The sequence below is a fragment of the Scyliorhinus torazame genome, chromosome 18 (assembly GCF_047496885.1).
Source record: "Scyliorhinus torazame isolate Kashiwa2021f chromosome 18, sScyTor2.1, whole genome shotgun sequence".
Taxonomy (NCBI): Eukaryota; Metazoa; Chordata; class Chondrichthyes; order Carcharhiniformes; family Scyliorhinidae; genus Scyliorhinus; species Scyliorhinus torazame.
In genome coordinates, this window is record NC_092724.1 from 161,927,962 (window position 1) to 161,951,774 (window position 23,813).

The following is a 23,813-nucleotide window of genomic DNA, read 5'->3' on the forward strand; positions in this document are numbered from 1 at the left end:
GAGGGTCAGTACTGAGGGAGTGCCGCACTGTCAGAGGGTCAGTACTGAGGGAGTGCCGCACTGTCAGAGGGTCAGTACTGAGGGAGTGCTGCACTGTCAGAGGGTCAGTACTGAGGGAGTGCTGCACTGTCAGAGGGTCAGTACTGAGGGAGTGCCGCACTGTCAGAGCGTCAGTACTGAGGGAGTGCTGCACTGTCAGAGGGTCAGTACTGAGGGAGTGCTGCACTGTCAGTCAGTACTGAGGGAGTGCCGCACTGTCAGAGGGTCAGTACTGAGGGAGTGCTGCACTGTCAGAGGGTCAGTACTGAGGGAGCGCCGCACTGTCAGAGGGTCAGTACTGAGGGAGTGCTGCACTGTCAGAGGGTCAGTACTGAGGGAGCGCCGCACTGTCAGAGGGTCAGTACTGAGGGAGTGCTGCACTGTCAGAGGGTCAGTACTGAGGGAGCGCCGCACTGTCAGAGGGTCAGTACTGAGGGAGTGCGGCACTGTCAGAGGGTCAGTACTGAGGGAGTGCTGCGCTGTCAGAGGGTCAGTACTGAGGGAGTGCGGCACTGTCAGAGGGTCAGTACTGATGGAGTGCGGCACTGTCAGAGGGTCAGTACTGAGGGAGTGCCGCACTGTCAGAGGGTCAGTACTGAGAGAGTGCGGCACTGTCAGAGGGTCAGTACTGAGGGAGTGCTGCACTGTCAGAGGGTCAGTACTGAGGGAGTGCTGCACTGTCAGAGGGTCAGTACTGAGAGAGTGCGGCACTGTCAGAGGGTCAGTACTGAGGGAGTGCTGCGCTGTCAGAGGGTCAGTACTGAGGGAGTGCGGCACTGTCAGAGGGTCAGTACTGAGGGAGTGCCGCACTGTCAGAGGGTCAGTACTGAGAGAGTGCGGCACTGTCAGAGGGTCAGTACTGAGGGAGTGCGGCACTGTCAGAGGGTCAGTACTGAGGGAGTGCCGCACTGTCAAAGGGTCAGAGATAAACAGATGGGGAGGGTGTATTCCCGAACTGGGAGCCAGTGTAGGTCAGTGAGAACCAGTGGTGATAGGTGAACATGACTTGGTGTGTGTCAAGGCACAGACAGAAGATAGATGGCTGACAAGTCAGGGGAGATGTTTAAGAACATCGGGTCTCATGTTGTGTTTCTATTTCCCTAGGCCGGCAGTGTGTGTCCAAGCGACTAGGACTCCCCAACATGGTGAGGCACCAGCGCTTTTGCACATGTTGTAAGGAAGGTCTCTCCGCTGCAACAGATCTCCACCACCTTGACTGCTCACAGCTTGAACCAGGGACCGAAGACATCGACGAGCGCTACACACCCCAGCAGCGGGCAACCGCGCTCCAGGTGTTGAACACAGCCTCCCGGGAGGAGCTGGCAGGAATCAAATTGCTCCGTGGCCGGAAGTCGGCCAACATTGTGGAGTACAGGGATGCACGCGGGCCATTCACACACCTGCAGTGTCTATTGGAGGTGCCACTCTTCAAACACAAAACCATAATGAAAGTGTGTCAGTCAATCCTGAACCCCAGCGGGGAGCCTGGGAGGAGAGACAAGAAACTCCACGGACTGAAGTTTATCAAACCTGATGTAGAGCGGAGGCGACTTCTGGTAAGGACCAAAGTGAACTGCGGGAATGCTGTACAAATAGTATACTGGATAGATGAGTGTTATACTGGATAGACGATGGGTATACTGGATAAACAATGGGTATACTGGATAAACAATGGGTATACTGGATAAGCAATGGGTATACTGGATAGAGTGTGGGTATACTGGGTAGACGATGGGTATACTGGATAAATAATGGGTATACTGGATAAACAATGGGTATACTGGATAGACGATGGGAATCTTGGATAGACGATGGGTATACTGGATAAATAATGGGTATACTGGATAAACGATGGGTATATTGGATAGACGATGGGTATATTGGATAGACGATGGGTACACTGGATAGACGATGGGTATACTGGATAGACGATGGGTATATTGGATAGACGATGGGTATATTGGATAGACGATGGGTATATTGGATAAACAATGGGTATACTGGATAGACGATGGGTATACTGGATAAACAATGGGTATACTGGGTAGACGATGGGTATACTGGATAAACAATGGGTATACTGGATAGACGATGGGTATACTGGATAGACGATGGGTATACTGGATAGATGGGTATACTGGATAGACGATGGGTATACTGGATAGACAATGGGTATACTGGATAAACAATGGGTATACTGGATAAACAATGGGTATACTGGGTAGACGATGGGTATACTGGATAAACAATGGGTATACTGGATAGACGATGGGTATACTGGATAGACGATGGGTATACTGGATAGACGATGGGTATACTGGATAAACAATGGGTATACTGGATAGACGATGGGTATACTGGATAGACGATGGGTATACTGGATAAACGATGGGTATACTGGGTAGACGATGGGTATACTGGATAGACGATGGGTATATGGATAGACGATGGGTATACTTGATAGATGGGTATACTGGATAGACGATGGGTATACTGGATAGACGATGGGCATACTGGATAAACAATGGGTATACTGGATAGACGATGGGTATATTGGATAGACGATGGGTATATTGGATAAACAATGGGTATACTGGATAGACGATGGGTATACTGGATAAACAATGGGTATACTGGATAGACGATGGGTATACTGGATAGGCGATGGGTATATTGGATAGACGATGGGTATATTGGATAAACAATGGGTATACTGGATAGACGATGGGTATACTGGATAAACAATGGGTATACTGGATAGACGATGGGTATACTGGATAAACAATGGGTATACTGGATAAATAATGGGTATACTGGAGAGACGATGGGTATATTGGATAGACGATGGGTATACTGGATAAACAATGGGTATACTGGATAAGCAGTGGGCATACTGGATAGACGATGGGTATACTGGATAGACGATGGGTATATTGGATAGACGATGGGTATACTGGATAGACGATGGGTATACTGGATAAATAATGGGTATACTGGATAAACAATGGGTATACTGGATAGACGATGGGTGTACTGGATAGACGATGGGTATACTGGATAGACGATGGGTATACTGGATAAATAATGGGTATACTGGATAAACAATGGGTATACTGGATCGACGATGGGCATACTGGATAAACAATGGGTATACTGGATAAACAATGGGTATACTGGGTAGACGATGGGTATATTGGATAGACGATGGGTATATGGATCGACGATGGGTATACTGGATAGACGATGGGTATACTGGATAGACGATGGGTATATGGATCGACGATGGGTATACTGGATAGACGATGGGTATACTGGATAGACGATGGGTACACTGAATCGACGATGGGTATATGGATCGACGATGGGTATACTGGATCGACGATGGGTATACTGGATAGACGATGGTATACTGGATAGACGATGGGTATACTGGGTAGACGATGGGTATACTAAATATGCAATTGATATACAATACAAAATAACAGTACTGGATATATAACTTGTATACTGGAAATATAATCAGTTTACTGGATATGCAACTGATATACTATAAATAGAATAGGTATGCTGGATAAACAGTTAGTATACTAGGCACACACAAACCAGCGAGACTCCAGTGCAAGATCTGTGGACGGCATTGATGGAAGACTCTAAATACAACGTGGTTTACTTTGACTGTCTCCCTTATTTTCTAAAAATAAATTTAGAGTACCCAATTTTTTTTTCAATTAAGGGGCAATTTAGCGTGGCCAGTCCACCTACCCCGCACATCTTTGGGTTGTGGGGGTGAAACCCACGCAGACACAGGGAGAATGTGCAAACTCCACCCGGGCAGTGGCCCAGGGCTGGGATTCGAACCTGGGTCCTCAGTGCCGCAGTCCCAGTGCTAACCACTGCGCCACATGCCACCCTACCATTTCCTTTATGAATGTGAGGGCAGCAGTTTATAGTACGCAGCTGGTGTCTGATGTCAATACAGAATTGAAAAATCTGACAATAGAAATTGAGGTTCTGTTGAAATGTGCTCGAATGTAAGATTTTGAATGTGTAGATGTGATGGTTGCCCACTGCTGTTAAAACAGGCTGTGGTGGGGGCGGCATGTGGTGCAGTGGTTAGCACTGGGACTATAGCACTGAGGACCCGGGTTCGATTCCGGCTCTGGGTCACTGTCCGTGTGGAGTTTGCACATTCTCCCCGTGTCTGCGTGGGTTTCACCCCCACAACCCAAAGATGTGCAGGGTAGGTGGATTGGCCACGCTAAGTTGCCCATTAATTGGAAAAAAAAATAATTGGGTACTCTAAATTTAGTTAAAAAATAGAAACAGGCTGTGGTGAGATTGTCTGCTTCATGTGTTGCTGAATGTTGCAGCTCAGTGATGTCTGGCTTACCACTGAAATGCTTTTGCTGCGCGAAATCTAAATCTAATCCTTTTATTTACCGTAAGGCTGCGAAAAGCATTGTGTCGATCGTGTTTGGAATCCGTAAGACTGCATGGGCTCACGTGGATCGGAATCTGACTGTTCTGGACTGGAATCAGGAGACAAGCCACCGGTATATGAAAGGTGCCTACCTACCCTCCATCTACCTCGAGGAGGCAAGTCAGCTTGGCAGGTTTTTCTCTCCCCTTCTCTCTCCTCCATTACTCTGGGCTCCCACTGCACTGTGCCAGGGAGAAGTGGGCAGTCGGATTATCTCCTATCGAGGGTAGAAAATGAAGGGGTGATCTAATGGAGGTGTTTGAGGCAATTCAAAGAATTGATCGGGTGGCTAGAGAGGAACTGTTTCCTCTGGCAGGATTCGGGTTGCCAGCTCTGCTTGGATGGGGGTTTAATCACGTGATCTCCTGCAGCCTAAAGAGCAAATAAACCGGCCTTATTCCCATCACCAATATTTCACTAATGAGTAAATATTCCGATCAAAAAGAATGAGGTTTTGCTGATGGGAGATTAATGTTCAATCCCTGGAGACTCCAGAGCAATCCTGGAGGGCTAACAACCCCAGGGTGAGGCCTAATCTTAAAATGAGAGTTCGGAGGGTGGCACAGTAGCCCAGTGCACTGCTGCCTCACGGCTTTGAGGACTCGGGTTCGATCCCAGCCCCGGGTCGCTGTCCGGGAGGAGTTTGCACATTCTCCCCGTGTCTGCGTGGGTCTCACCCCCACAACCCAAAGATGTGCAGGGCAGGTGGATTGGCCACGCTAAATTGTCCCTTAATTGGGGATTTGTTTTTTTAAAATGAAGCACTTGTTCACTCGAAGGCCAATGGAAATCTCCAACCCAGTCCTCCCAAAGGTTATTGAGGCGGGAGGACGTGAATTGAAAATTTCAGAGCTGAGTTTGATGAGGGTTTTGTTCGGCAGAGGGATTAAAGGTTACTGAGTCAGGGCAGGTCGATGGAGTTAAGGTACAGACTAGCCATGATGTAATTGATGGATCAGACTCCAGGGGCTGACTGTCTGCCTCCTGTTGCCATGGAACTGTGATGCGGGTGGGGGTGGGGTGGGGAAGGGTGGGGGGTAAGGGTATACATTGGACTGTGCGGCAAGATTCCAAAGTCCTTACAGATCCCTTGAAAATTCTAACGTTCTTTCTTTTCCATTTATTTACAGATCTCTGCCGCCGTCTCGCGAATCCCCAAAGCAGATTTCTTCCTCTTGGAGAAGCCCAGCATCTCGACTCAGAACACAAACCTGTTCCCTGTGACCCTGCACCTGCGCACGATTGAGGCCATGTTACACGGGCTGCTGGGGGGCGGCTTCCTCCAGGATGGTCAGCATAGGGTGCTGAGCGTGGTGCGCACTGCAGTCGGGAAGCACTTTGAATTAATGGTGGGGGAATCTCGGACGAGCGGGAGAGAACTGGTGCAGCAGCTCATGCTCGACTCGGTGACGCAGGAGCACCCACGGGTGCTGTTCCCCCGGGACACACTGACCCGCTATAGGAGACTGTTTCAGAAGGGAAATGCGGATCGGGGAGAGGAGATGTGCGATGCATTGCTGCAGGCTGTGGCCTTCTACGAATTTCTGTTTGACAATTCTTAAATATCGCAGCAGGTTAAAGAGGGACTCTGCAGTTGGCACCGATATGTTAACAGATGCTGGTTGTGGTCAAAGGACAGGGAATCCCCCCCTGTATCTGTGTGGGTCTCACCCCCACAACCCAAAGATGTACAGGGTAGGTGGATTGGCCATGCTGAATTGCCCCTTAATTGGAAAAAAATAATTGGGTGCTGTAAAATTAAAAACAATATATGGAATGGACAGGGAAAGAATTTCTCCCCTATTTTCTCCTCCCACCCCTTGCTGATGCCGTGTGATTCATCGGTCACATTACATTGCTTCGCCCATGTAGCTGTTTCCTTGTAGCCTCGAGTTCTCACTGATATTCTGGGCAGTCTATATCCCTCAATCAAAATCAGAAAAAACACGGATTATTTGGTAGTTTTCATATTGCTGTTTGTGGGATCTCGCTGTGTGCAAATGGGCTGCTGCATTTCCAACATTACAACGATGACCACATTTCAAAAGTACATCGTTGGTTGTAAATCACTTTGGGATGTCCCGTGTTTGTGAAAGGTGGCGTAGAAATGCCAGTGTTTTTCTCGTGCGTGAGCTCTGATGGAAAGTGTCGGATTGGTTATTTGACTGCAATGGGCTTCGCGGCCGAGCCAAATCCTGATCCCTATTTAAACAGATTATTTTTTTCCTGTTCCTCATCCAAGGGTACTGGGGCCAGTGATTAGAACCCATTTTGCGCAGAGCATTCAGTGCAGAGAGATGAAACTATTGCATGCAACAGCGAGCAATAACTTCAACCAAAAATGAAAACAGAAACACTCAGCAACATGTGTGGAAAGAGAAACATTTTGGGTTTACTGACTTTCCATCAGAAACAACTTCCTGAATTTTGGCTTGAATGTTGCCCGGAGCGGGAGAAAAAAGGTCATGTCTATCTTGGTCTGAGGTGCCCTACGTTCAGGCAGTATCTCGATTGTAGCTCCGCAGCTGGTGAAGACGTTCAGTCTCTGGGACTATACTGAGTTAACTTTTAGTCAGGGGTGTGGCAATAGATTTTGGTACGTTGATTCGGGTGTGGGTGAAAGAGTAGGATTCTTTTCCTAGTAGCGATCTGATGGAAAATGTGCTTGTGAAGCTGAGAGTTTGTTGCTTCAGGCGAGGTGGGAGATCATGGAAAGTCTCCCCATTGACTGTATCTATAGGGGCTGGTTTAGCACAGGGGCGGGTTTAGCACAGGGCTAAATCGCTGGCTTTGAAAGCAGACCAAGGCAGGCCAGCAGCACGGTTCGATTCCCGTAACAGCCTCCCCGAACAGCCGCCGGAATGTGGCGACTAGGGGCTTTTCACAGTAACTTCATTTGAAGCCTACTTGTGACAAACTCTCAGCTTCACAAGCACATTTTCCATCAGATCGCTACTCGGAAATGAATCCTACTCTTTCACCCACACCCGAATCAACGCACCAAAATCTATTGCCACACCCCAACCCTGACTAAAAGTTAACTCACAGTAACTTCATTTGAAGATAATTGTGACAAGCGATTTTCATTTCATTTGTTTTCTGAAGCAGTTTTAAAAATTCTAGCTGGTGCTCAGTATAAAAGTCACCCAGATGATTCATTTATGCACCGACCGAACCATGTTATGTGGCTTTTAACCAGGCCCTGTATTGGGACTACCCGTTTGATTTTACTGCTAATCTGTCCTGATCTTTGAACACCCATCGTTGGCTTTGGGATATGGAGGTGATGGAAGGCAGTATATAAATCAAGGCCTTCCTTTTAAGAAGAATGAACATTGCGAAGTGAGGCGATTGTAAATTTCAACCCATCCTGCCTCATGGTTATTTATTATTAAATCGTTTCACTAGACTTGCTTGTCATTTTTCCTTTTTAATTTAGAGTATCCAATTCTTTTATTTTCCCAATTAAGGGGCAATTTAGCGTGGCCAATGCACCTACCCTGCACATCTTTGGGTTGCGGGGGTGAGACCCAGGCAGACACGGGGAGAATGTGAAAACGCCGCACGCACAGAGACCCGGGGCCGGGATCGAGCCCGGGCCCTCGGCGTCGTGAGGCAGCAGTGCTAACCACTGCACCACCGTGCTGCTCTACATGTCATTTTTGTAATGAATGGCTTCGTGTTTTGGTTTCTGACCAGTAGTACTGGTAATTGAGTGAGATCCTGGCACGAGCTGTGACTATTTTGTAATAATGGGTTAGCTGAGGAATCATTCAGTGTACACCACATACAGATGGGAGGAGCTGGATGTGGCATCATCGCTCCTCACTTGGCAAGTTTCCAATCTCTTCCACCGTCACTGGTGGTGCCCGGGTCAGCCGCCCCCTCTCCAAGACAGGAAATTGTTCAGTCGGCCCCTCGGGTGGAGAGGGCAGCCATTTCTGAGCACAGCAAGATCCCCACCCACAGCACCATCAAGGGCTCATGGAGCTATTGATGTGGATAGAGGATTGGTTAACTGACAGGAAGCAGCATTTTTAGGCTGTAGATTGTGACTAGTGGTGTGCCGCAAGGGTCAGTACTGATGACTCAGACGAAGAGACTGAGAGTAATGTACCCCAAGTTTGCTGATGATTCAAAGCTAAGTGGGATTGTAAGCTGTGAGGAAGACACAAAGATGTAGATCAGTGAATGGGCAACAAGGTGGCAGATGGAATATAAACTGCAGGAGTGAGATTATTCTCTTGGAGACGAAGAATACAAAAAAGCAAAGTTTTTAAAAAGGCATGAAACTTCTAATTGTTGAAGTTCAGAGGGACTTGGGTGTAACCGTACAAGGAACACAAAGTTAGCATGTGGTACAGCAAACAGGCAATTACGTACGCAAATTGCAAGTAAGCCTCAATTGCATGGAATTGGCGTGTGAGAGTAAGGAGGCCTTGCTACAGTTGCATAGGGCTCTGGTGAGCCCATACCTGGAGGACTATGTGGAGTTTTAGTCTCCATCATTAAGGAAAGATATACTTGCATTTGGATGTGGTGTGGCAAAGATTCACTGGGTTGGTTTCTGGGCTGAGAGGATTGTCTGATGATGACAGGATGAGTAAATTGGGTCTATACTTTCTGGAGTTTAGAAAGAGACGATCTCGTTGATACCTATAAGGTTCTAAAGTGACTTGACAGGGTACACACAGAAATTGTTTCCCTTGGCTGGGTCACCCAGAACAGTCTCAGAATTAAGTGCCAGATTATTTAGGACTGAGATGGGGAGATATTTCTTCACCTCAAAAGAGTTGTTAAGTTTTGGCAATCTCTATGCCAAGGGTCTGCAGATGTTCCATCACGGAGTATACATCAAGGCTGAGATGGACAGATTTTTGGTGTCTCAGGGAATCAAAGGGTATGGGGAGGGGGCACGAGAGCAGAGTTAAGACTGATGATCAGCCATGATAGCGCTGAATGGTGGAGTATACGTGAAAAGCCGTGTGGTTTACTCCTGCTCCTGTTACATGAATGTTCAACCTGTCATTACAATCAAGCACCCGTTTATATAGAATATGCAACTCGAACACAGACCATTCATCCCAACTGGTTCATGTCAGTGTTTATGCTCCATACAAGACCTGCCCCATTTCATCCACCCCTTCAACAAAACCAGGTTGTGTTTATTTCGTTTTTTAAAAATAATTTTTTTATTTTATAAGAGTTTTGACAATTAAGGGGCAGTTTAGTGTGGCCAATTCACCTACCCTGCATACCTTTGGGTTGTGGGGGTGAGACCCACGCAGACACGGGGAGAATGTGCAAACTCCACACGGACAGTAACCCGGGGCCGGGATTCGAACCCTGGTCCTCGGCGCCCTGAGGCAGCCGGGCTAACCACTGCACTACCGTGCCACTCCAGACTTATTTAGTTACCTTCCTCAAATACTCTCTTCACCACGGTCTCTCCTGAATTCCCTCATTGGTTTATTTGCGGGTATTTTATATTAATGACCTCCAATTCTGATGATTAAACCCCTTTGTAATTTTAAAAACACAAATCAGCTGCATTCAGTTGTGTTCTGATTGGTTGGGGTGAGAGAAATCCCTTGCCAGCACAGATCGAGTTTGAATTCATTGTTGACCTACAGGTGGGGAGAAGAATGGGCTCGATTCTCCCAAAATGGGACTATGTCCCCACGCTGGAGTAAAAATGCTGGAGTTTTATTCTGGAGATTCCTGCAAAAAAGATGAGCTAATTCAATGCCCTGCAGGGGGCTAGCAGGGACCCGGAGTAATTCACTCAGCTTTAGCTGTGTTACAGGTCCCCGCACTTCCGATTGGGAGTCTGCGCATGCGTACGGTGGCGACCTCGCCGAGCGCCACGGCGGACTCAGACCGCGGAGCCACATATAAAAACTAGGCCCCCCGATTGGCCGCGCGCCCGAGCATCTGACCGTGCGGATCTGTCCCCCGGTGTCCGAATTTAGATGGTTCTGAGGTTTCTCCCCGTGTCTGCGTGGGTTTCACCCTCACAACCCAAAGATGTGCAGGGTATGTGGATTGGCCACGCTAAATTGCCCCTTAATTGGAAAAAATAATTGGGTACTCTATAACAAAAAAAATAATAATAATTCAGATCAGTCACATTTCGTGTCTCTACGTCCTCATATGGAAACCAGACATTGCAGTTTCCTGTGGCAGACTTATCAGGCTGTCTACTTGCTTCATACCCGCTTGAATGCTATGAGCATACTCTGATGCGCCCTCACCTTCCCCAGACCACTTTCAACACAATCTAATAGGGAACTCCTTTAGAGGAACCAGCGCTCCTCAGAGCATCAACCCGTGGACTGGTTTGGTGAATTTCATACTCAAAAGTGGGAACTGTGGACTGGAATATTTTCAGTTTCAATCTGAATTCAAGAGTTTTGTTCTCCAGGCCAAAGTTTGCTAATAACACTTGTCTTGAGATGTTTCAAATCCATTTGATGTCGAACCTCCAAAGCCAATTCATCAAAGAAGCTTTCACATCACCCAGTTTGAGCAGAGTCGAATGCAAAGACGACCATAATGTAATCTAGGGTACCGCCGTGTTTCCAACTACAAAGGATTGAGTAACTAAGGGGGTCAGAGTGATGCGGCCAACTTTCCACAATGTGGCCATTTTCCTGGTGCCAACACCCACAAGTGGCCAGTTGTACTGAAATCACAAGCTCTGGTTTGTTAGTCCACCAGGGTAACGGTGTCCATCACACATTCACACCGATGAGTGTATCCTGGCTGATTATCCCCTCCGTGTATCGCAGTGGCCTCCCCAAGACCAACTGCGTTAACCCAGACCGGTAGCTGCATTCTGCACTGCGTGAAGTACAAATCGAGTACTTCAATAGAGGATCCGACAGCACTTCTACAAACCGAAGTTCACACCCTCCAAAAGGCTGACAAGTCATTTTGTTTCTTTGGAGATTAATATATTTTTGCTTTCCTGCTGGTTGGGTTAAGCAAGGCAACTTACAAATCTCTACCAGCTTTAAAGGATCATTAAGAACTGTGGAATACAACACACAGTTCACCAAGGAATGCTTATTTTAAATTAAAAGCAATTTTTGCTGTACATATGTCATTATACAGCATCTCTCGGATTTATTTAATTCCATATCCAATGACAGAATGGGGTGTACAATCACACTATACAATACAGGGGCACTCCATCCTTTATAAAATCCATGTAATATAAAAATTGTAACATTAAAAAGCTTTTGTGGACAACAGGATGGATCATAGCCATTCATGATTTATGACAATATTCCTTCCGCCTCCCTGGTTGGGGCTGTCAGATGCCAGAATGAGGCTGGTTTGGGTCCACATCCAAGAGGAAGGCACTGGTCTGACCTCACTACTGTCTGTAATTGGTCCTGTTTGTAACACTTGTGGAAGCTTTAACAAACCAACATTCGTAGCTTTGGATTGATAGGGTCAATGCAGAAAGGAGGGAAGGGCAAGAAGAAGAGGAACAGAAATCAAGGGCGAAAAAAGAAATCAAAACCGCTTGTCAAATAATATATGTAAATAAATACTTTTGTAGCCTTGAGCTGGGGGGGGGGGGGGGGGGGAAGAGGAGGAAATATGGGAAAAGTACTAGTCAGCATTCCCACTCCCAATGCAGTGACCCCTGGTGGTAGTGTGTGCAGTGCCACTGTCGGGTGAGCATATGATTGGGTTTGGCGGAAATGCCCATCCTTCAACTCTTGGGCGAGACAGTACAAGGTACCAGGAGAGGAGGGGTGAGTTTGTTATTTCTCCACAAGTGTTGTAAATAGACTCTACGCACTCAAAAGAACCCACTATGAATTGGATTTTTACATTCTTAGACAGCAGATACGGTTATCCCACTGTAATTAAATTAAGATCACCCAGCATTCTCCCACACAGTTCACATCATTTTACTGTACAAACAAAATGATTCCACAGAACACACACATGTACATGGTGGACAGCAATTACCAAGTTTAAAAAAAAAAGGGAGGGGGTGGGGTGATAAACCCCAGTAATACAGTCTGCCTAGAGTGTGCAGTAATTCACTGTACAATAAGTACTGTCAGAAAGTTGGGATCTTCATGGGAAACTAGTTGCAAGGGTTTCCAGAATGTGTTTCGGCAGCTCCAAGTGTGCGCTATCCAAATAATGCAGAAACCTAAAAAAATAGAATCACAGAGTTTGTAAATTTAAGACAACAAATTGCTACAAATACATATCAGTCAGCATCGGCGGGAGAGAAGGCAGACGCGGGATTGTGGCCATGAATCTCCAGAGTGTACATTCCAAACGAAGACCAGTTTAAACCTGCTGCAGACAATGCACTTGAAGCTTGAAATCAAAGGTCGAGATTTTCCAGCCCAGGGGGGCATCGTTGTGGGTGGGATGGGAAAATTTGGAGAGCCTCCCCGCCCGCCCGGCCTACGACATTACCCGCCTGGGTGGGGGGTCTGGAAATCCCAGCATAAGGCTCACTCTTTAATTATTCCAAATCACCTTTCGTCATTCTGCCACCATCCCATTTGGAGTATTGTGTGCAGTTCTAGTCACCTCATTATAGGAAGGATATGGAAGCATTGGAAAGGGTGCAATGGAGATTCAACAGGATGCTGCCTGGTTTGCAGGATCGGTCTTCTGAGGAAAGGTTGAGGGAGCTAGGGCTTTGGAGCGGAGGAGGATGAGAGGCGACTTAGAGGTTTATAAGATGATGAGGGGGATAGATAAGGGTGGACGTTTCCTCGGGTGGATGTAGCTGTTACAAGGGGGCATAACTATAAGGTTCAGGGTGGGAGACATAGGAGGGATGTCCGAGGTAGGTTCTTTACTCAGAGAGTGGTTAGGGTGTGGAATGGACTGCCTGCTGTGATAGTGGAGTCGGACACTTTAGGAATTTTCAAGCGGTTATTGGAATGACAGGGAGTGGGATAGCTTGATCTTGGTTTTGGACACAGCTCGGCACAACATCGAGGGCCGAAGGGCCTGTTCTGTGCTGTACTGTTCTATTGAATGCAATACCATTGTCCTGAGCTAAATTACTGAACCTAGACAAACATAGTAAACCCTAATAACTGGCAAATGAAGAACTGCACTGAGGCCGTTGAACTGTGAAAGCACCCTCGAGTACAGTTTGAGACTTTCCTTGTTTATGAGCATGGAATATTTTAACTGAATTACACTGGTGATGGCAGATTTGCTGCTATTGGCAGCAGTGGGGGTGAATTAAAATAGTTTGACAACCTTAAATTTAATTTGGCCCCCTGAAACTACTCCTGTGGTACCAATGCACCCTACAAGTCTGATCTCACTTCCCTCTGTAACTGGTCCTGTTTAACACTTGTGGAAGTTTTACAATGTGGTCTTAAAGGTATCAGAGACAGAGAGGTTCTTGATTAATAAGGGGATCAGGGGTTATGGGGAGAAGGCAGGAGAATGGGGATGAGAATAGTATCAGCCATGATTGAATGGCGGAGCAGACTCGATGGGCCGAGTGGCCTAATTCTGCTCCTATGTCTTATGGTCTGATCACAGGATGAGGCTAGTGCTCTGGTAGATTGGTGCATATAGATTTGTCATTTATTACAGGAGTATTTGGGAGGCAGAGGGGCTCCCCACAGGTGGAGTTATAACAAGCGAGCAGGGGCATGTCAAATTGGGGTACCGACACAGACACTAGTTTTGGTCAACTTCAGCAAGTAACATGAGCAGAAACCTAGCAACAGGCCCACTGTAGGGGCTGCTCAGAAAGACAGAGGTGCAACAATGATGTTCAGAACTGAATCATACAGTTGGTTTAGAATTCCAGCGGACTGAGGACCTTTAAAACCTGCAGATCAGGTCCGGGCTGGGAGAAGAGTTTGGAGTTGCTGGCTGCTAGCGTAATGTTCCTATGTTCTTGATTAATAAGGGGATCGGGGTTATGGGGAGAAGGCAGGAGAATGGGAATGAGAAACATATTAGCTATTGGCGGTACAGTAGCACAGTGGTTAGCACGGTTGCTTCACAGCGGCAGGGACCCGGGTTCGATTCCCGGCTTGGGTCACTGTCTGTGCGGAGTCTGCATGTTCTCCCCGTGTCTGCGTGGGTTTCCTCCGGGTGCTCCGGTTTCCTCCCACAAGTCCTGAAAGACGTGTTTGTCAGGTAAATTGTACATTCTGAATTCTCCCTCTGTGTACCCGAACAGGCTCCTGAGTGTGGTGACTAGGGGATTTTCACAGTAACTTTATTGCAATGTTAATGTAAGCCTACTTGTGACAATAATAAAGATCATTATTGATTGAACGGCAGAGCAGACTCGATGGGCCGAATGGCCTAATTCTGCTCCTATGTCCTACTTTTGGTAAATAGCTTTTTCCTCTAAATTAACGGTTTGTTGTTAGCCCCTGGTGGTCGCCTGGAGCTCCTGTTAGTACAATTTAGTTAATTACCTCATGGGTTGAATCTCACGCGTGCTATATCCATCCAATATTAACACTGAGTGGGGATTGTAAAGAGTGTGAATTAGTGAAGGGAACCGTTCTCTTTTGGCCTTCTGCTTCAATTCAATCTTCACGGAGAGTCTTTAAACAAAGGTACAGGGGAAACATACCTGCGTTTTAGTTTGCCTTGTTCTTTCAGCTTCTCGGTCCTGCAGATAGTGCGGAGAGCTGGCAGATAGTCCACAGCACTTGCTCGTCTGTTACCCAGACTCACAAATGCCTTGCTAGAGAATACAGTTTTCAGCACCTCTATCCTTTTCGATGCAGCGCTGAAAGACAGACAACACACGTTTCAATATTTCCGATGTGCAACCTCAGAAAAAGGGTGCTTCTGATCATGCATGCATTCAGCAGCTGGTCAGATTTTAAGTTGATTCCACTGAAACACACACCGCTACCCTTCACCTTAGAAACTTGGTCTACATATCAAAGTGACAATGTCAGCCTTCTGCTGTCAGAAGAGTATTAAACATATTAACGTGTTGTTGTTAGGCAGAAAGATCAACTTCAGTTAAAATACTCTTGACGATTGAAAGCAAAATCTCAGCCAGGAAGACAGAGTACAGGCGTGAAATGGGACGAGTGTGGCCTCTTTCGGAGGGAGAGACTAAAAGGATCTCCTGAGAGTCTTTGCTCGTCTAATCAAAAGTTAAATCGTCATATCTTTGGAAAGTTGACAACTGACAGGAAGATTAAATAGTGACGGAGAATAGGTATCATCATGGCAACACTCCCTCACTCAATTCACGCAAGGGAGAGAGAGAGACCAATCAGCAGCTGGTTGCGAAACCTTTGGGTACTGTTCGTTTTAGTGGCTTCGCTACCAGAGTCAAATATCTGAAATTTAGTTGTGACCAAAGCAGTGAAAGGAACTGCTGAAAATATGATCTGGTTACTGGAGCATATTGGGGGGTGGGGGTGGTGGTGATGGAAGAGAAGGCGGGAATCAGCTAGCTACGAGCTATGCAAATTAAACTGAATTCCCCTTACATTAATAGTCACTGACAAAACGCCAAACAGCTCACTCAAGGAGTTTTGGTGCAAAGCAGAGATTGGAAGCTGGTTGCACAATACATATACAAAAATAACCCTTGCAGATTAGTAAAGTGCATTTGTATACTTCATCAAAATGCAGCGGTCAATCAGAGCACTAAAAAGGTCTAACTCGTTGACCTGTTTTTGTTGCTGTCAGTTAAGGGAGGTGGTGTTGTGTCTTCTTTGGCTAATGCGCTGGTGTCTTTCACATCCACCACAATCGATGAGAGACACAGAGCTATGTTTGAAAAGCAGCTTCAGGTAATACACCAGCGACACGATAGCACAGTGGTGAACACAGCTGCTTCACAGCTCCAGGGTCCCAGGTTTGATTCCCTGCTGGGTCACCGTCTGTGCGGAGTCTGCACGCTCTCCCAGTGTGTGTGTGGGTTTCCTCCGGGTGCTCCGGTTTCCTCTCACAGTCCAAGGATGTGCAGGTTAGGTGGATTGGCTATGATAAATTGCCCCCAGTGCCCAAAAAGGTGAGGTGGGGTTACTGGGATAGGATGGAGGCGTGGGCTTAAGTAGGGTGCTCTTTCCAAGAGCCAGTGCCGACTTGTTAAAAAATAAAATCAGAGCACCCAATTAATTTTTTCCAATTAAGGGGCAATTTAGCGTGACCAATCCACCTACCCTGAATATCTTTGGGTTGTGGGGGTGAGACCCACGCAAACACGGGGAGAATGTGCAAACTCCACACGGACAGTGACCCAGAGCCGGGATCGAACCTGGGACCTCAGCGCCATGAGGCAGCAGTGCTACTCACTGCGCCATCGCTGGTGCAGACTCGATGGGCCGAATGGCCTCCTTCGCAACTGTAAATTCTATGATTTTACAGCAATGCTCCATTCAAGGCAGAATGTGAAACACAAATCAATGTTTTTGACTCCGTCAAGTAGACAATGGACACACTGCTGCCTCACGGCGCCGAGGACCCGGGTTCGATCTGGGACCCGAACCACTGTCCAGGCGGAGTTTGCACCTTTTCCCAGTGTCTGTGTGGGTCTCACCCCCACAACCCAAAAAGATGTGGTTAGGTGAATTGTCCACGCTTAATTGCTGAGGGACTTCCACACCGTCAGAGGGTCAGTAACAGAGGGTGCGCTGCACCCTCGGAGGGTCAGTAACGGAGGGAGCGGCGCACCGTCGGAGGGTCAGCATCTGAGGGAGCGCCGCACTGTCGGAGGGTCAGTAACTGAGGGTACGCTGCACTGTCTGAGGGTCAGTAACTGAGGGTACGCTGCGCTGTCGGAGGGTCAGTAACTGAGGGTACGCTGCACTGTCGGAGGGTCAGTAACTGAGGGTACCCTGCGCTGTCGGAGGGTCAGTAACTGAGTTAGCACCGCACTGTCGGAGGGTCAGTAACTGAGGGTACGCTGCACTGTCTGAGGGTCAGTAACTGAGGGTACGCTGCGCTGTTTGAGGGTCAGTAACTGAGGGTACGCTGCACTGTCGGAGGGTCAGTAACTGAGGGTACGCCGCACTGTCGGAGGGTCAGTAACTGAGTGAGCACCGCACTGTCGGAGTGTCAGTAACTGAGGGTACGCTGCACTGTCCGAGGGTCAGTAACTGAGGGTACGCTGCACTGTCTAAGGGTCAGTAACTGAGTGAGCACCGCACTGTCAGAGGGTCAGTAACTGAGGGTATGCCGCACCGCCGGAGGGTCAGTAACTGAGGGTACGCTGTACTGTCTGTGGTGTCGGAGGGTCAGTAACTGAGTGAGTGCCGCAGTGTCGGGGGGTCAGTAACTGAGTGAGTGTGGCACCGTCGGAGGGTCAGTAGCTGAAAGAGCGCCGCATCGTTGGAGGGTCAGTAGCTGAAAGAGCGCCGCACCATTGGAGAATCAGTATCTGTAAGTGCGTAGCACTGTTGGAAGACCAGTAACTGAAGCAGCGTTGCACTGGCGGACGGTCAATTAAGGAGAGCTGCACCTTTAGAGCAGTCTTTCAGATTAAACATTTAAGGGGCATCTTGACAAATACATGAATAGGATGGGAATAGAAGGATACGGACCCAGGAAGTGTAGAAGATTGTAGTTTAGTCGGGCAGCATGGTCGGCACGGGCTTGGAGGGCCGAAGGGCCTGTTCCTGTGCTGTACATTTCTTTGTATTAAACCTTTAGTGTGGATGTTAGGGAGCCCATAACATTATTTGCAGAGGAGCAGGGGAGTTCTCGAGGTATTCTGGTCAATATTTATCCCTCAGCTGGCACTATCAAAAACCTATTGTTGATGGTGGGACTGTGCTGTGTGCAATCTGGCTGTCACACTCACTACAAATACAGTGACTACACTTCATGTATTTAATCGGCTGCAAAATTCGCTGTTGCATCCTGCAAAATTAGTGTATTTTAGTTGTTGCCCCACATCTTCAGTTCTGGAGGACTGTGAATTGGTGTGGAGTTTGCACATTCTCCCCGTTTTTGCGTGGGTTTTGCCCCCACAACCCAAAGATGCGCAGGGTAGGTGGATTGGCCACGCTAAATTGCCCCTTAATTGGAAAGAGTGAATTGGGTACTTTAAATTTATTTTTTAAAAAGGACTGTGAATTGAACTCATTTTCCACAGCACAGTAACTCAGTATCACATTTATCTTTAAAATGCTTTGCTCACACTAGTTTGGAAATCGATACCGTGGTATTCCTCACGACAATTTCTATCCTCCTCGTGGCTTGTATTTAACAAAAAATTATAATATGGTTGAAAGTTATCTTTACTGAACTTCAATCACTGCAGTTCAGCAAAGATTTGTCATAATATACACCAGTATGTCATGGTGCAGACACATACACACTGATGGACACACAGTGGGACCAGTCAACATACACAACACCTCAGCCAATCACCAGTGAGAGCACACGCACTATAAAGACGGGGCATCAGAGTTCCCGCTCATTCGAGTTGCAGCTAGCTAGGAGCACAGAGCTCACAGCCTGCAACACAGACATTCACCATGTGCTGAGTGCATCAACTGGTTAGGACAAGGCAAAGGTCTTTAGTTAAAGCTGGTATCGTATTTACCCACAGTTCAAGTATGTTTAAATAGTTAACCTTTTAATAAAATAGTGTTACACTACTTCAAGTGTTGGTGACCCGTATGTGATCCAGAACACCCAACACATCAAGATTTAGTTCCAATATTTTGCCCGTACGTCTAAATCTACAACTCCCATCTTTGTGTCGTCAGTGACAGCCTACACTGATATTGCAATCACAGATTATTTATGTGCATCAAGACCAGGAACATCCAAGGACAGGCTCCTAGGATACTGCACTCCACAGCTCCCCTCCCTTACCACCACTCTGTCTGTACTTTCTCTTTAACGAGTTAGTAACCTATGCAAGCGCCCAATCCCTGGTCAGCGCACTTCTCTGACCAGCAATTACCGTCTTTCACAGAAAGAGGAATTTATAAAAATAAAACCACAATGGCAGTATGTTTTCACACACACGCACACACACATTTAGGCAAGGTCACAAATTTTGGGGAAGTCAGTAAGACAAATAACACCCCAGAGAAAACAAGAGACAAGAGTCCACTGTTAAATCCCACCTTTGTGGCTAGATTATGTTCTATTTGTGGTGTCACGGAGTTGAATTTGCTGCAAATCGTTCGGATTTCCACTTTTTAAAAAAAAAGGGAAGAACTTGCATCCACAGAGCATTTTGCACAGGGTCACAGCAGCACACAGCCCAAGTGCTTTCAAAGCGTGTCACATTTTTAAAGTGGGGAAATACAGCAGCCATTTTGTGCACAGTAAGCTCCCACTGACAGACAACCAGGTTAGAATATTTCAGTGTTGTTGACTGAATGATGCATAATGGCTTCAAGAATCTGGGAAGAACTCACTTGCTCTTCTCTGAATAAAACCACGGGATCTTTTAAGACCACCTGAAAAGGTTTAATGCCCCTTTCAAAATATGGCACCTCTGACTGTGTAGCTCTCCTTCAGTACGCCACTGGAAACTTCATCCAGATTTCATCCTCAGCTCCTGGAGTGAAGCTTTAGCCACATCCTTTAAAAAAAAAAATTTAGAGTACCCAATTCATTTTTTTCCAATTAAGGGGCAATTTAGCGTGACCAATCCACCTACCCTGCACATCTTTGGGTTGTGGGGGCGAAACCCACGCAGACACGGGGAGAATGTGCAAACTCCACACGGACAGTGACCCAGAGCCGGGATCGAATCTGGGACCTCGGTGCCGTGGTCAGGGCAGACTGGCGTATTTATACTTGTGAATTATTAAATCACCGAGGTGAATACACATTTTTCGTTATACAAAACAGTGAAGGAGCCATACAACGTGTGGCAGCTGCTTCACAGCTCCAGGGACCCAGGTTTGATTCCCGGCTTGGGTCACTGTCTGTGTGGAGTCGCCTCTTCTCCCAGTGTCTGCGTGGGTTTCCTCCAGGTGCTCCGGTTTCCTCCCACAGTCCAAAGTGTGCAGGTTAGGGGGATTGGCCATGATTAAAAAAATTGCCCTTTGTGTCCAAAAAGGTTAGGCAGGGTTACTGTGTTATGGGGATAGGATGGAGGTGTGGGCTTAAGTGGGGTGTTCTTTCCAAGGACCAGTGCAGACTCGATGGGCCAAATGGCCTCCTTCTGCAGTGTAAATTCTATGATTCTATCGCTTAAAAGCTGGGGAATTTCTACAAGCTCAACTGCACCACCAACAGGTGAGCAGTGACATTGCACCCACACCCTCACACACATTGCCTGAAAATGACCCAGTTTACCCAGCGATGATGTCGGAACTGTGAGGATGGCGTACGACTGGGAGGTAAATGATATCCCCCATGTATCTGCTGCTCTTGTCTTCCTGGACAGTGGAGGTCACGCATGGTACTGAAAAGCCTTGGTGAGTTTCTGCAGTGTACCCTGTGGATAGTGGATGCTGCAGTCACAGTACACCGGCGGTGGAGCGGGATGAATGTTTAATGTGCGTGGTTGTGCTATAAACATGTACATCCAGTATCAAGGACAAACAGCAATCCTTTTAAGATGCAGCATGCTTAGAAACCTTAAAGGGACTTCACAGTTCCATAAACAGTACCGTGAGCTGATGGACCTTGTATGTGAGACTCTATATAGTAATGGGGAATTAGAGACAACATTGGTGACAGTTTTGCTAAGTGAAAGTTATAGTGATGCACTGCAACAGGCTGAGGAGCAAGTTCAACATTTTCCCCGCCACAATTATATATGAGTGGCGAGGGCAGTGAGGAATGTGGGCACAGGGGACTACAATAAAAAGTGTTGGTACCCAGTCAATGGATCAATTTTAAAGCACATAATGCAGTTACAAGTGTCAAACGTACCTCGTGTGACGATGGGAAAACTGCGTGATCGCAGCATTACTGTTTTGCCGATTTGGGGTCTGAAGGGTGAGTTCCTCCATTGGGCCCTTCTCTGGTTCCTCGCACTTGGTAACGGATGGCTCCATGATTTGCTGAATTTGCGACCGACACTTCTCCCAGCTCAAGGCTTCCACAGTTGCCCTCATCTCCCCAAAGCTGTACGAGGAACACCAATCTCCCGACTCGGCTCTGCCCTCATCCAACATGCCATTCTTAATCTCCGCGGCAGCCCAGTGATAACCACTCTGTCCACACGTACCCTCTCTCTCAACCGCACCTCTGTGGAGGCAGCAGTCCAAGAATGAGACACTGTCCGTGAACTCGGCCAGCAATCCGAGGCACAAAGATACCGACTCACAACACTTCTGTTCTGCTTGTGTCCTTGGCTTCTTTTTAGTAACTTTGGAGCAATCAGTTTTGTTCCCAGAGGGACCATCTCTACTCACTCCACTAGCCTGGCTTTCTGCTACGTTTCCAACAACACAAGGCGAGGTAGGAATTTCATTCGGTAAAGTCACAAAGGTATCGCTCTCATTTAGCTCTGTGTCAAACAAGTCACTGTCATCGAACATGACGACTTTTCTCTGATGCTTCAGTTTGCGCGAGGTTTTTACAGGGCTGGCATCGACAGATGCGTTGCTGCCCTGAGGCAGTGTTGCAGCTGGGCGTGCAGGGTTGCAGACGGGAAGCTCAGCGTCCTCTGCAGTCAGAGTTTCAGGCCCCTTTGGGTCAGGAACAACTCGGACTGGCAGAGGCAGAAGAATCTCCAAATTATGGGATATGAAGTCCAGCTGTCTCCTCTGGAACTCCAGCAGAATCTGCACTTGACTTCTCCACTGTTCCAGTGAAACGATCTCCTGCTGAAAGGCAAATCACAAACCATACAGATATAGATCAGCATTGAATAGAGTCACGGAGCAACTGCTGTAACCTCCCCATTGCTTCAGAGGAAATCTACGCTGCAGTTTACTCGCATTCCAGAAGCTACACAAAAAAACATTTCATTTGGGTTCACTTCCTTCAGGTTTCTTACACCTACCGTCAAGAAAACCCGTCAGGCAAGTGGGTAATGGAGGGGGAGGGGGAAAGGTGGAAGAGGCTGGAGATGGCATCCTGTGTGGGCACGAGTCTGGGAGCACTGGTGACAGCACCGCTGCCGCCGACTAGGTACACCACGAGTCCGGTGGTGGCGGCGACTTTGAAAATTTTGAGGCAGTGGAGACGCCACAGGGGTGAGGTAGAGGCTTCGGTTTGGTCCTCGGTCCGGGAGAACCATCGGTTCATCCCGGGGAGAATGGATGGAGGGTTCCTGAGCTGGCACAGGGCAGGAATTAGAAGGGGGACCTGTTTTTAGATGGGACGTTTGCGAGCCTTGGGGCGCTGGAGGAAAAATTCGGGCTTCCCCCGGAAATGCCTTCAGGTACATGCAGGTAAGGGCGTTTGTAAGACGGCAGGTGATTGGATTGGATTGGATTGGATTTGTTTATTGCCACGTGTGCAGAGGTACAGTGAAAAGTATTTTTCTGCGAGCAGCTCAACAGATCATTAAGTACATGAGAAGAAAAGGGAATAAAAAAAAATACATAATAGGGCAACACAACACAACACGAGGGAGTTCCCGCTGCGTCCAGCACGTAGGATCCAGGATAGGGTGCTCTCGGGGGTGTGGGTTGGAGAAGGCAAGGTCTTGCCGATCTACCAGGAGATGCAGAAGGAGGAACCTCGGTGGAGGAGCTAACGGGTAAATGGGAGGTGGTGCTTGGGGAGGAGATAGACGAGGGTACATGGGCGGACGCCCTGGGTAAGGTTAATTCTTCCTCCTCTTGCGCCAGGCTTAGCCTGATGCAATTTAAGGTTCTTCACAGAACGCATATGACAGGGGCGAGGCGGAGCAGGTTCTTTGGGGTGGAAGACAGGCGTGTGAGGTGCTCGGGGAGCCCAGCAAATCATACCCTTACATGTTCTGGGCGTGCCCGGCGCTGGATGGGTTCTGGAGGGGCGTTGCGATGACGGTGTCGAAGGTGGTGAACACCTGGGTTAAGCCGAGCTGGGGGTTCGCACTATTTGGGTTATCGGACGAGCCGGGAGTGCAGGAGGCGAAAGAGGCCGGTATTCTGGCCTTTGCGTCCCTGGTAGCCCGGCGGAGGATTCTGCTACAGTGGAAGGATGCGAGGCCCCCGAGCGTGGAAGCCTGGATCAACGTCATGGCAGGGTTCATTAAATTGGAGAGGGTAAAATTTGCCTCGAGAGGGTCTGTGCAAGGGTTCTTCAGGCGGTGGCAACCGTTCCTAGGCTTTCTAGCGGAGCGTTAGGAGGTGGTCAGCAGCAGCAGCAACCCGGGGGGGGGTGGAGGACTTTGTGTCTGCTACTGTGTTTATGTAGTTGTAAGATGTTTATTTATGTG

General features: G+C 47.8%; 2 protein-coding genes across 3 annotated transcripts in view; one reads left to right on the forward strand and one right to left on the reverse strand.

The window, feature by feature from the left end:
- The window catches only part of tefm (transcription elongation factor, mitochondrial), a 10,845-nt gene extending 2,917 nt beyond the window's left edge, over nt 1-7,928 (forward strand). The window contains exons 2-4 of the mRNA XM_072483795.1: nt 1,144-1,595; nt 4,486-4,635; nt 5,650-7,928. Coding sequence (XP_072339896.1) covers nt 1,144-1,595; nt 4,486-4,635; nt 5,650-6,081 — 1,034 coding nt within the window. The 3' untranslated portion in view covers nt 6,082-7,928. The remainder of the gene's footprint in view (nt 1-1,143; nt 1,596-4,485; nt 4,636-5,649) is intronic.
- Nucleotides 7,929-11,624: 3,696 nt separating this feature from the next.
- atad5a (ATPase family AAA domain containing 5a) overlaps nt 11,625-23,813 on the reverse strand; it is a 59,014-nt gene continuing 46,825 nt past the window's right edge. For both annotated transcript variants that reach the window (XM_072483794.1, XM_072483792.1), the window contains exons 22-24: nt 21,371-22,269; nt 15,126-15,284; nt 11,625-12,698 (exon numbers count right to left, since the gene is read on the reverse strand). In XM_072483794.1, coding sequence (XP_072339895.1) covers nt 12,620-12,698; nt 15,126-15,284; nt 21,371-22,269 — 1,137 coding nt within the window. In that variant the 3' untranslated portion in view covers nt 11,625-12,619. The remainder of the gene's footprint in view (nt 12,699-15,125; nt 15,285-21,370; nt 22,270-23,813) is intronic.